The sequence below is a fragment of the Vicia villosa genome, linkage group LG2 (genome assembly GCF_029867415.1).
Source record: "Vicia villosa cultivar HV-30 ecotype Madison, WI linkage group LG2, Vvil1.0, whole genome shotgun sequence".
Taxonomy (NCBI): domain Eukaryota; kingdom Viridiplantae; phylum Streptophyta; class Magnoliopsida; order Fabales; family Fabaceae; genus Vicia; species Vicia villosa.
In genome coordinates this window covers 82,500,853-82,514,392 of record NC_081181.1, presented here as the reverse complement: position 1 = coordinate 82,514,392, position 13,540 = coordinate 82,500,853, and the positions used below count along the sequence as shown (strand labels likewise).

Here is a 13,540-nt window from a genome sequence, read left to right as displayed (position 1 = left end):
AACCCGGGTACTAGCAGGTTCCGTCCCTTTTTGAAGTTAATGTACAACTCTTCTTTGTTTAATGTAAAAATTAAACTCTCTGAAACATAATTAATACAATGAAATCTTAGAATAAAAAACGCCTAAATGTGAAGACCATATATATTTGAGATAAGTCGCAGTGAAAAAGATGTTGACAATGCTAAAGATTTCCAACATTCTAATTAAGAACATAAATGTGAAGAAAATCACCTAGATTTTGTAGTGAGGGGATTATATTATCAATCTGAATTATCAATTCAAATGCACATCAAAAAGTAATTGATTGTTCAAACCCATCAGCCAATAAGCTACAATAAGAACACATACATTTGAACATTAACAAATTAAAATTGAAAAGGCTCCAAATAAATTGAATACAACTTTGTTTCAGACAAAAATAATCATAACATCAAAAATAAAAAGTCACAACTATAAATGTCTTCCAAACATAATCAATTGGATTAAACATTGTTGCATTTATGAAGAAACAATGAAACAGTTCATTGAATTCAAGTTTCTCCTTACATTTATCCATTAGATAATAATTCCTCCAGAATATTATTATCATATAGACTAATATAAAATGTGATCAATTACTCTCTTTTCTTAATGAAATTCTTGCTTACTGAAAAAAAAAATCAATTACTAATAATTCTAACAAATTCATAATTTGTTTGATTTTCCATATCTTCTTCTTCTTCCGCCATCTCTATTGTTGTAACATGAAGGGACACATCCATTTCTAGTATTTCACGTCCTTCATTGTTGCTGGCTACCATTTCTCTAGCACATTTTCCAATTTGAGGAAGAACCACATCTAATACATCAATAGGCACCATATAGAAGAGAGCATACATGGAGGCAATGTTAGGATCTCTCTCCTTGACTGTGAATTCATCACAGTTACATAAAATTTCAAAAGGAATTAAGAGTTCTTCCCAAGTTGTAGTTGTTGCGGCATTGTGATTGAAAGGTAAAATTACTTGTGTGTATTGAAAATCAATGTAGAAGCTATCTCTCACGGAAGAATGAACTTCTTCTAAGTTGGAAAAGAAAGGTGTTTGGACAGGACTTACATACGAGCTTATGAAAGATTCCATGAAAAAGATGATCAATTCTTTATGCTATGAATGAATCAAGAAGAAGAAAGACAACTTATAATTGATACATTGTTTCCAATATACTGTCTATTTATATAGAGGGAAAAATTCAAAGAATTAAATGTGTTCTCTAATATATTATGTTTTACTCTAAAAATATTTTCCAAAAAATAAAACGCCATAAATGTTTACTCAAATAATGATTTGACCGTAACATTTAATTTGTTTCAAATAATGAAAAACCTAAAAAATTGATACTTATATTGTTTCTATTTAAATATGCATTTAATTATAAAATTTATGGAATGGGATTAGATATTTTTCCTGAAAATGCACAATGTATTTTTTTACTATAAATTCAGAAAAATCACACCCTTACTAAATCTTATTTTAAATGTAATTTAATAAATTCTCGCAGCTAAAAAGATTTTGTTTTTCAAATATATTAAAGTGATAATTATATTTCTCTAACTGTGTTAAAACCAACATGAACATGCAAAGCGGTCTTTGAAGTCACACACTCTTTCAAGTGACAATTATCTTTATTGAATTTTTTGATTTAAGGTTGCTTCAGGAGCAATTTGTTGGATACGTAACTTTATAAAATTATAAATCTATATTTTCTCAGTCAAATTGAAAATTCAAGTCTGCATAATGCTGGTTTTTTACATATTTATTATGGTTCAACAAACTATTTATTCTTTCAATAACTTAGTACAAAGTGGCCCACTACACCAAGTTTATGTAAAGATTCATTAAATTAAATTGCGATTTATCAAACAGTAGTGAACAAGAATCTATCTTGTCGAATTGATATTTAAGATGAGAGCTATTTTGTCATTATGAATTACATAGTCATCAATTAAAGGTATGTTTAAATTGCAAATATTTCAGTGTGATTTTAAATTTGAAGTGTAAATTGGTCAGAAATTATTTTACTAAATTAATAGCTTTTCAATTAGTTCAGCAAATATATTATTAATTCAAAATAATCATAACATCAATGAAGGATGTGGAGTATGTGGTTAGCTAGGAATAGGATTTGCTTCCTAAATGAAAGATGAAATGTGAATAATATGGTTTGGGATATCAAGTTTTTAATTTGGAAATGATCTTTCATTGGAGAAATTATTCATCCCATATGTAGTTTCTACGATTTTAACAAAGATCCTTTGTTATTCCGTTCGTAACTTCTAATTGGTTTGTAATTTCTTTTTTGTTGTCGGTATTTTTTCCTAGCCTCCTTGTGTATTAAGGTTTTGAAAACCCTTAGTTCTCTTATTAATATATCCTTGCTTACGCAAAAAAATGTCAAGTTACAACGAAACTTATATATCCTAAAAACAATATCAATTACAGTGAGCATTATTGTACATTAAATATAAAAAAAAATAGAAGACGAAGAAGACTATGGTTTAATTAAGAACTTGTAATTAGTGCGAAAAATACTTGTTAAGTCGGTGAAAATATCTTGTTATGTCCGTTACTTACTTGACTTAAGAGTAACCTATGTAACAAGTTATGATATGTTAAGTGATAATTTCGATCAGACATAATTAATACATATGCAAAATTTACACACCGTAATATTAGGATACATATCACACATAGGCGGTTCCACTGACAAGTGATCAGGTGTAGTTATCCTATATTATTTATAGTTTGATGCCTTTAAATATTTGATTTTGCACTATGCATTTTTATGGTGTCATAGACGAGCTATTTTCCGTTATAATAATGTAGACTACGAAATGGTAGAAGCATCAATTTTTGGATAAATTTTTGGAAGCACAAATGGTAGAGGTCTGTACCTTTAAGAATGTAGTTTTAAAATCTCTATTTGGGTTCGCATTCGGCTAACTCTAAAGTGAATGATGCAGGAATATGGATTGACTATTATTGGACTTGGGACTTTGGTTTAAAAACATATGAACTCACTTGATGAAGAAGACACTAAATTGAAGGATTTGTTGGAGATTTTTGCAAGAGGTTCAACCTTTATTTGATATATAAAGGATGAATATATATTGTGGAAGATCAATAAGGGTTTTCAGTCAAAACCAATTATGCAAGAGTAAGGGCAATATGCTATGCAGAGAACCAAATGGATGAAGGCGTGTTGAGATCCTTGAATACTTTATAGAAGGCAAAGGTATGTACCAAGTAAAATGCACATGTTTGGTTGAAGAATTTTGATTAACATACTACCAACTAGAACTGAACTTGCAAGGAAAGGGGTTATACAAGGTAATCATGACATGTTATTGTCCCTTATGTTTCCATTTAAAAGAAGATTTAGTCAAGTTTTGTAATTGCCATCTAAAGCTGCGTTGTGATCTATTAAAACGGAGATTCATTGTGCATTTCCATTGTTTTTCTGTAACAGTTTGGTAGATCATAAGGTTGTGTAGAAACAATATTTTGTTCAAGGGAGTAATGTTATAAATAATACATTGTATGGCAAAGTTTTCACTTTAGATAATAAATAATTGAGGTATATTTTATGGGTGCGTTATGTTTAATTATTTTTTAAAAAATACAATTTATTCTCTCGGATTTTTCAATAAACGAAAAAATAGATATTTTAGGGATTGCACTTCTAATACTAGTAAGTGCATTTTCTATTTTTTTTATTTATTTTTAATTGATTCAGGGACCAAACACTGCATTATTTAAGTTGACGCCTTTCCCTTTATTTTATTTATTTTAAATTACGAAACTAATATTTGTGGGATGAAAAATAAATATTTGATAAAAAATTGAAGTAATTTAATAAAAAAATATTGATTTAATTTTATTAATTACTCAAATATCTCATTGTTTCAACTGAACCATATTTTCATATTCATTTTTTAAAAATTTTATATATGTTTATTTTCTCAATTAGTTTATCCAATCGAAGAGAAATATCATTTGCATGAATTTCCTATAATGTGGAGTTTTTTTATTGATTTGAATATATCTATTCCCTCGGCGGTCTCATATATAGAACGTGAAAGTTCTTTTGTATGTATATTTCATAGAATTGTACTCTAATTTTTCAGTTACTTTCAACACTCGTTATTCCATCATCGTTTTTGAAACATCATTTCTTCCAACACATATATGAGTTAGAATATCAATTCTTTCAATACATGTATGATTCCTCCATTCGAATGCCATTAACACCATCGAACGAAACATGAAACGAAGGGAAGACAACCAAACTCAAACGATGATTCCCCAACCATTATCATAACTTCTTCATCATGTTTTCGATACGAAACTAACTTTATCCATGCACATAACTTATAAGTGTTGATATTTGTTGCTACGAATTCCTTATTGCTTTTATATTATGTTGAGATAACTTATTCTGATTAAGTTGATAAAAATGGAAACAAAATTTTCCTTTTTAGTGTTGTTGTTGTTGAAAAAAGTCTATTTGTACTATGAGTGGTATAGTTCATATGCACGAGTTAAGTAAAATAAATTTTGTTGGTGTTGTGTCAAGGTAAAAGCAAAGTAAGAATTTAGATAGATTATTGAAACGAAGCTTCTGGTGAATTGAAAAGGAAGATATGGACTGATATTAAGGTATTTATTTTAAATTTCATGATTTATTTTACATGTACATATGACTATTTATTTTTTATTTAATACTAATACCAACTCTATAATGTAAATGTAGGAAATGTTTATTGTTCTAGACGGTGATAAGCAGACAAAGAAATGGATTTCATATGTTGGCAAGCATTGAAGGAAATGTAAGACACAACTCACAAGTGAGTATATTACACATCTAAAGCCTAACTTAAAGCCTCGATGTTAGATTTATAAATTTATTGCAAAAGACACTTGAGAAAAGTTTTTCATGTCTTGCAACACTCTTGAATTTTTTGCTAAAAACCTGAGAGAAAAGGAGAATAGGGTAAGAAATATGTATCCACATATATTATCTTGTGGAGAATATGATACATGGCGGTTAAAGAAAACTACTACAAAAAAAGATATACAACAACGCCCACGTTACCACGGCTAAAGGATTCACCGTGGTAAAAGGTGGCGCATGGTCATGAGTTTGAATCTTGTTGTTGTTATTCTAATGATGCTTTTCTTATATTTTATTAAAAGACCTATAGAAACGGTTGTTTAATGGAATCATTGTTGTATGTAGTTCTCTATCGACTTTACTTCTTCGGTTACAAGTTCCAACCAAAGTAAAAATCCACTCAGGTTCATGGGTTCAAATCCAAGAAGCTACAGTTTTGTTTTTAATTATTTTTAAGCCACTTTTCACAACGGTTGGAACTTCCAACCAAGGTGAAAAGTCACTTAGGGTTATAGAGAAAAATAAGTGTGCTTATTGAGTTTCTTCATCGTCTTTACACAAATCTTTGTTGTCTATTTAGTGAGTATCAATGCTCAATACACTACAGCTAGTGATCCGCGTGAAACCTAAAACTTAGACAAACTTCCAACTTAGATGAATGTCATCTTATACCTCCTGCTATCATCTTTCATTTACGATATTTATTTTTTCACTAAATCAAGCTCGATAATGTAATTTCTTCCACAAAAAGAACTCGAAAACATCATTTCTTTCGTTAACAAATTTTAGAACTCTATCATCTATTTACCTCTACCATATCATGGGTAAACTTCTTAAGAATCTCCTCAGTTAACTTCTCTTGTTCCTCCTCGGTCAACCTCTCCCGCTCCTCCTGGTGCACCCTCTCCCACTCCTTCTAGATCTACCTCTCCCGCACCTCCTTGACCAATCTATCATGCTCATCCTGATGCACACTCTCATGTTCCTCCTAAGTCACCCCTTTCTATTATAAGAAGAAAATATTAAAAGTTTTTCCTCCAAGTCAACCTCTGATTTATGATTATTGGAAAAAGCCACCACCATTCACTAGTTAAACAAGTAAACTTATGTATTATGCATCGTTAAAACATGGTTTTTAGATCAAAAGAATAAATAAAACATTAAAAATAAAAAGCAAAATTGAAGAAAATTGATGAAATTGATGATAATCAAAAGTAATAAGGGGGAATTAAAGTTAAGTGTTTGTTGTCGTATGTCAAAGAGACAACGAGAGAAACAGAGGGACTTCAGAAAATGAGATTTCGGAGAGAGCAATTATTTTCCATAAGCAGTTTTAGAGATTGAAGGATTGTCATTTGGGGAAAGTAAGGTTTCATGGAGATCATGTAGCGTGGAAGTCTGAAGGCTTGGGAAAAGCAAGTAAATAAAATTGAAAGTATGAATAGTAAAAATGTGTGCACTAATAGAATTAGAGTTGAAGTTTAGAAGAAACGCGATGGTAATTCTAAAAATTGTTGCAGGATCATTGAGAAAGACGTTGTTGTTGAAGAAGGTCGTTATTGAAAATAAACAAGGAGTAGGGAAAGAAATTTAAAAAAGTTAATACTGCTTTCTTTCAGTTAAAAACTAGCCTTAGTATAAATAATACATTTTAATAACAAAGTTTTCATCTTAGCCAACGAACAACCGAGGTGTAAAAGTTGAATGAAAAATTATTACTAAAATGTTTAATGTTTTATTGTTGAGGTTTAACTTTAAAGTTTAACAATTTTATTAATTTTGTTTATTTGTTGTTGTTGAAATTTAATGTATAACCATTCTATTGATTTTATTTTTTAGCTTTGTTGTTGTTGTTGGTGGTGGCCGTTAACTATTCTATTATTTTTTTCATTTTCTTTTCATATTTAATCATACCAAACAATTATTATAAAAGTTTCTTCCTTTCCATTCACTTATTACTCACTTTCAATAATTTTTCTACTCACTTTCAATCATTTTACATGATTTCCTCTAACTTTTTTTTATTTAATTTTTAAAACAAAAATTAGTGTGTTAATTTTTTAATTTTCTCTTACTAACTTAATGCTTTTTTTAAACTATATCCACAATTTAGTGATGGATATTTATTCACGTTTTTTTATTGTCAAAAAGTTGTATGATTAGGTTTCAGATGCCATTCTTAATGCATATTTGGAGCAAGACCCAGAATGTAATGTTGTCTACTTGACATGTACAAAATTATTCTACTATAAATCAATGCAACGCACACAGTTCGTTTCAGAACAAAATAATCATAACATCAAAAATATAAAGTCGCAACAAAAAGTGTCCTCGATACAGAATCAATAGCATTAAACATTATTGTACTAAGAAGATGAAGATCATGCCATAATTAAAAACAAATTGATAAGAAGTTCAGTAGGCCCAATAGAAATAAAAAGGTTTCAGTTTTATTAAAAGACTTTTATTATTAGAAGGAGGTGCTGTTAGTAGAATTTTTATTAATTAAAGCTGTCTTTATTTTCGGGTTAGGCCCATGGCCCAGTAGGGAATCTACAACCCTAGCTATTTAAATGTAATTTTCCTCTTTGTTGAGATATGAAGAAAGTATGAACTCTGTTTAATGTCCATTTCCTTTAATGCCTTTTGAATCTAATTTTAGCCTAGCTTGAATCTAACATTTGGTGCTTTCATCTTGTTCTCTCCATCCTCCCATGGCTCCTCCTAAGCCCCCAAACCCCTCTTCTAGAGAAATCATTGAAGAGGCTGTCAATCTTGCAACACAAAATATTGAATCTGCCATGAATGAAACTCAAGAGCAAATTGAAACAAGATTTGCTCAAATAGCATCAGATCTGGCCCAGCAAATAGGACAGATCCAAACACGCCTTGACAATGAGAAATCCGTTGAGGATTCTCGTTTTGAAGCCCTCATGGCAGCTGTCGGCAAACTTCCACTACGAAAAGATAAACACACAGCAGAAACTGTTCCGTCTGCCGGTACAGCCACCGGTTCTGGTGCAGGTCATTCAGGTTTGACACCTAACCCATCCTCTCTTTCCTTTGGTTCCCCACCATTTTCCCATATTTTAAGTCCGGTCACCTCCCCTTTTAAACAATCCACAACCATTGCTCAGTCTTTACCCCCACCATCTTTTTCTATTCCACAACAGCGTTTCGCTGCTGTTCCACCACCCCCACCTTTCACAACCTATCCGCCTCTAACCCAACCGTTCCCTCCTTTTATTCCAAACCCTTATCCAAATCAATTTTCCAGCCCAAATTCTAACTACATTCAGCCCATCACCATACCACCCCTGCCCCCTATGAGGACTCCCAAACTGGAACTACCTGCTTTTGATGGATCTAATCCCCTAGAATGGCTATTCCAAGCTGAACAGTTTTTTAGTTTCTATAATTATCCGGCAGAAAACCGTTTAGCGCTTATTTCTTTTTATATGAAAGGGGATGCCTTGGGTTGGTTCAAATGGATGCATCATAGCCATCTTCTCACAGATTGGGCTTCCTTCACTAGGGCCCTTGAGATGCGTTTTGGGCCTTCCACATATGACAACCATCAAGCGGAATTATTTAAGTTAAGACAAGAAGGTACTGTGGTTGAATATCAAACAAAGTTTGAGCAACTTGGAAACCAAGTGATGGGGCTTTCCCAAGATGCTATATTAAATTGTTTCATCTCTGGTCTTAATGCTGAAATTCGAAACGAAATATCAATTCAAAGGCCCACCAATATTTCTCAGGCCATCGGATTGGCCAAATTGATTGAAGCAAAAATTCGTGATGCAAAACCGAAACCATTTAAACCATATTCCAACACCTCCAAACCCCAAACCTACCCCACAAACCATTCCTATCAGCGCCCAATGGGGACAGCAGCCCAGCAACTCACACCACCCAAAACAATAACTCAAACCCAAACTTCACGTCTACCAATAAAAAAGTTGTCTCAAGCCCAAATCCAAGAGAGAAGAGCTCAAGGATTGTGCTTTAATTGTGATGAAAAGTTTATCCCAGGTCATAAATGCTCTACAGGCAGATTTTTAATTCTTTTATGCGAGGAAGAACATGCAGAATCAGACCAATCAAGTCATGAACAGCCAGAACCAGACCTACATACAGACCTTGAGGACACCTACTTTCAACTATCCACCCAAGCCCTAACAGGCCACTTTTCTCCCCAAACACTAAAATTTAAAGGGTCAATTGGTGGCCTAACAGTCCTGGTTCTCGTAGATACCGGGAGCACTCATAACATACTCCAACCTCGCATTGCAAAACATTTAAACCTTTCCACTACTCCCATCCCTCACTTTTCTGTCATGGTAGGTAATGGCTCTCACCTACAATGTGAAGGTGTTTGCAATAATGTCAAACTCCAACTTCAAGAACAACATTTCCACCTTCCTTTTTACCTTTTGCCTATCGAAGGGGCTGACGTTGTTTTAGGGATGGCATGGCTAAGAACTCTAGGTACTATTCAGGCTGATTTCTCTATCCCATCAATCACCTTTACTCATAACAATTCCCCAATTACCTTACAAGGTGATTCTGCATCGTTGCCTACACCCGCCACCTTTCATCAACTCAAACATCTCCTCCACCAAGATTCCATAGCTTCCTTACACCTAATGTTTCTTCAGACCACACCCACATTACCACCACCCGAACCTAACCCTCTAGCCACCCTACCAAAAGACACGAACCCTAAACTCTCCAACCTACTTCACAAATACTTACCTATTTTTCAACCCCACACTGGCCTTCCACCCCCACGACCACATGACCACCACATTAATCTTTTCCCAAACACTGCCCCCATCAATGTCAAACCATACCGCTACCCTCATTATCAAAAAACAGCAATGACAACAATTATTGATGACATGCTAAAGGAAGGGACCATTGTGCCTAGCCAGAGCCCTTTCTCATCACCGGTTTTATTAGTCAAAAAAAAATATGGCACGTGGAGATTTTGTGTTGATTACCGTGCTCTTAATGCTGTTACAGTAAAGGATAGATTCCCCATACCCACCATCGATGAATTACTTGATGAACTTGGCTCAGCCAAGATCTTTACCAAATTGGATTTGCGCTCAGGCTATCACCAGATTAGAATGGCATCAGAGGATACACATAAAACAGCTTTTCGTACTTTCGATGGACACTATGAATTCCTTGTTATGCCATTTGGCTTGACAAACGCACCCTCTACTTTTCAATCTGCCATGAACGATCTATTACGCCCTTATTTGAGAAAATTTGTTTTAGTTTTCTTTGATGACATACTTATTTTTAGTTCTACTTTTTCTGAACACTTATCTCATTTGCAGATCATTTTTGATTTACTCTTGGCTAACTTTTATGTGGTGAAGTTTTCTAAGTGTGTGTTTGCAGTACCCACGGTCCACTACCTGGGACACGTTATTTCAAATGGGACGGTAGCCCCAGATGCGGAAAAGATTCAGGCCATTTTGGATTGGCCTCAACCACGTTCCCTCACGGCACTCAGAGGATTTCTCGGACTCACGGGATTTTACCGTCGTTTTGTGAAAAACTACGCCACACTCGCCTCTCCCCTCACCGATTTGCTGCGTTCCACTAAACTTGTTTGGAGTACAGAGGCTACATCGGCCTTTACAGAATTACAACGGACTATGACCAACATGCCAGTCCTCACACTGCCTAATTTTACAAAAAAGTTCATTGTTGAAACGGACGCATCAGGCGTAGCCATCGGTGCTGTTCTCTCCCAGGAAGGTCATCCTATAGCTTTCTTCAGTAAGAAAATGTGCCCTCGTATGCAAGCTGCCTCCGTTTATGTCCGAGAGATGTTCGCTGTAACAGAAGCGGTTAAGAAATGGCGTCAGTATTTATTGGGTCAAGAATTCCATATTTTCACAGATCAGAAGAGTTTAAGGAACTTGTTGTTACAAAAAGTGCAAACACCAGAACAACAGAAATGGGCTGCTAAATTGCAAGGTTTTAACTTTGAAATATTCTACAAACCTGGCAAAACTAACGTGGTAGCTGACGCTCTAAGCCGAAAATATACCACAGACGAACCGGTCCTGCTATCTCTTTCTTCCTCTATTCCAGATCTCTTAACCAAGTTGCGTGCGTTTTATGCTACAGACAGTGCAGGTAAACAGATGGTTACACAACTGTTTGACAAAGGCATAGGCGGTACAAATTTTAAATTCACTAAGGGTCTGATATTTTATAAGGAGAAGTTGTTTATACCTGAACTGGATCGGTTACGAGCCACTGTCCTCCACGAATACCATGATACACCAACTGCCGAACATTCAGGAGTGAAAGCCACCTTGGCTCGTGTCTCCGCTTCTTTTTCTTGGCCAGGAATGTACAAAGAGGTCAAAAGCTTGATTAAACATTGTGACACATGCCAACACAATAAATACTTAACACAGAAAAAGAAAGGGTTGCTTCAGCCTTTACCTATCCCAAGTCAAGTCTGGGAAGATATCACCATGGACTTTATCACCCATCTCCCTAACTCCTTTGGTCACACTTGCATCTGGGTTGTCTGTGATCGACTTTCAAAATCAGCTCATTTCATTGCTCTACCTTCAAAGTTCACTGCTCGAGACATTGCGCAACGCTTCACTGTGGAAATTGCTCGTCTTCATGGCGCACCTAAATCAATCATTTCGGACAGGGATCCCTTGTTTCTGAGTAATTTCTGGCAAGAGTTTCATAAAATACAAGGCACTATGTTAAAATACAGCACTGCTTACCATCCGGAAACAGATGGGCAAACAGAAGTACTTAATAGATCTGTTGAAACTTACCTCAGATGCTTTGCTAGTACTCATCCGGGTAAATGGTACAAATTCCTCCATCTTGCTGAATATTGGTACAATACCTCTTTTCATACAGCCATTCAGACGACACCGTTTCGAGCTCTTTACGGTCGCGACCCTCCCTGCATTAGAGATTTCGTCTCTGGCTCTGTTCAAGATCAGTCCCTGGAAGATACCTTGCAACAACACCAAGAAATTTTGAAAACTTTAAAAGTGAATCTACAAAAAAGCAGAGTGCAAATGGAAAAACAGGCCAACATTAAAAGGGTCGATTTCACCTTCCAACCAAACGATCTGGTCCTTCTCAAACTTCAGCCATACCGCCAACAAACTGTTCACAAACGCACCTCACAAAAATTAGCTCAACGATTCTATGGACCATATAAAATCATCAAGCGAATCGGAAACGTTGCTTACCTGTTGAACCTCCCTTCATCTTCCCGCATACATCCGGTGGTGCATGTCTCCATATTACGACCTTACTTCGGCAAGAACCCCGAAACTGATTTCCGCCCTCTTCCGCCTCTTACCAGCATCCACGACTTAACAGATCCATGTAACGTTACCAGCATTCAGGTGGAAGGAACAACAGAAGCACAGAGGAAGCGGCCTTCGGAACGACCAGCGGCCTTAACTCAGGAAGTTTTTGAAAACTCAGAAAGAAAGAAGGAGGAAAAGGTGAAACCGCAGAGTGACAAACTGGGAGCGAGAAACATTGAGATGGGAACTAAAGAAATGAGAGATGAGTCATTGGTCTTAAGTGAATCTCTGGCAAGTACTTCTCAAAACTCAATGGTTAACAGACTGCCCTCAAGTACTTACACGCTTCCCGTTTTTCCACGCAAACAGCTGTCCCCCACTTCACCTAACGGTCAAACGGTAAAGGCTCTCTCACCGTTAGATCTTCATCGTGTACCCTCCAATCGCCAGCTGTTACCCACTACTTTTAATGCCTCTCACACTCCACCGCCCATGCGCATTGGAAAGCCAAAACATCACGTGATTCCTTCTGTTCCCAAAACCACTTTGCAGACAAAAGCAAATCCTAGAGATTTGCCCTTATCTCTACCCAGATCTGTCCTTTCAGGCCCAATTACAAACCCTGCTGCCGCTGGCCCACACGACATCACCTCCTCGTCCTTAGTGAACCTTGAGGACAAGGTTCTTCAAGAGGAAATGGGTATTGATAAGAAGTTCAGTAGGCCCAATAGAAATAAAAAGGTTTCAGTTTTATTAAAAGACTTTTATTATTAGAAGGAGGTGCTGTTAGTAGAATTTTTATTAATTAAAGCTGTCTTTATTTTCGGGTTAGGCCCATGGCCCAGTAGGGAATCTACAACCCTAGCTATTTAAATGTAATTTTCCTCTTTGTTGAGATATGAAGAAAGTATGAACTCTGTTTAATGTCCATTTCCTTTAATGCCTTTTGAATCTAATTTTAGCCTAGCTTGAATCTAACACAAATGTATCAGTTGATCACTGATTTCAAGTTTCTCCATACTTATATCCATTGGATATTGAATCATATAAGAAAATGATCAATTTCAAATTTTTCTAACAAATTTAAAATTTGTTTGATGTTTCACATCTTCTTCTTCTTTTTCCACAGGTATTGTTGTAACATGAAGTGACACATCCATCTCCAATATGTCAATTCCTTCATTGTTGCTTTCCACCAGATCTCTTGCACACTTCCCCATTTGTGGTAAAATTACATCTAGCACATCAATAGGCACCATAAAGAAAAGAGCATACATGGAGGCAAT

The 13,540-nt window shown here is 35.2% G+C and overlaps 2 protein-coding genes across 2 annotated transcripts; one reads left to right on the top strand and one right to left on the bottom strand.

Moving 5' to 3' along the window:
- Positions 1-659: 659 nt before the first annotated feature.
- Positions 660-1,121, bottom strand: LOC131649471 (uncharacterized). The gene has a single exon (XM_058919233.1). It carries the CDS (start codon positions 1,119-1,121, stop codon positions 660-662), a length of 462 nt encoding a protein of 153 aa, XP_058775216.1.
- A 6,525-nt stretch (positions 1,122-7,646) lies between these two features.
- Positions 7,647-13,028, top strand: LOC131649470 (uncharacterized). The gene has a single exon (XM_058919232.1). It carries the CDS (start codon positions 7,647-7,649, stop codon positions 13,026-13,028), a length of 5,382 nt encoding a protein of 1,793 aa, XP_058775215.1.
- The last annotated feature ends 512 nt before the right edge of the window (positions 13,029-13,540 follow it).

Excerpts from the sequence above, each read along its gene's own strand:
- LOC131649470 (XM_058919232.1), top strand. The coding sequence starts at position 7,647 with ATGGCTCCTCCTAAGCCCCCAAACCCCTCTTCTAGAGAAATCATTGAA.
- LOC131649471 (XM_058919233.1), bottom strand. The coding sequence starts at position 1,121 with ATGGAATCTTTCATAAGCTCGTATGTAAGTCCTGTCCAAACACCTTTC.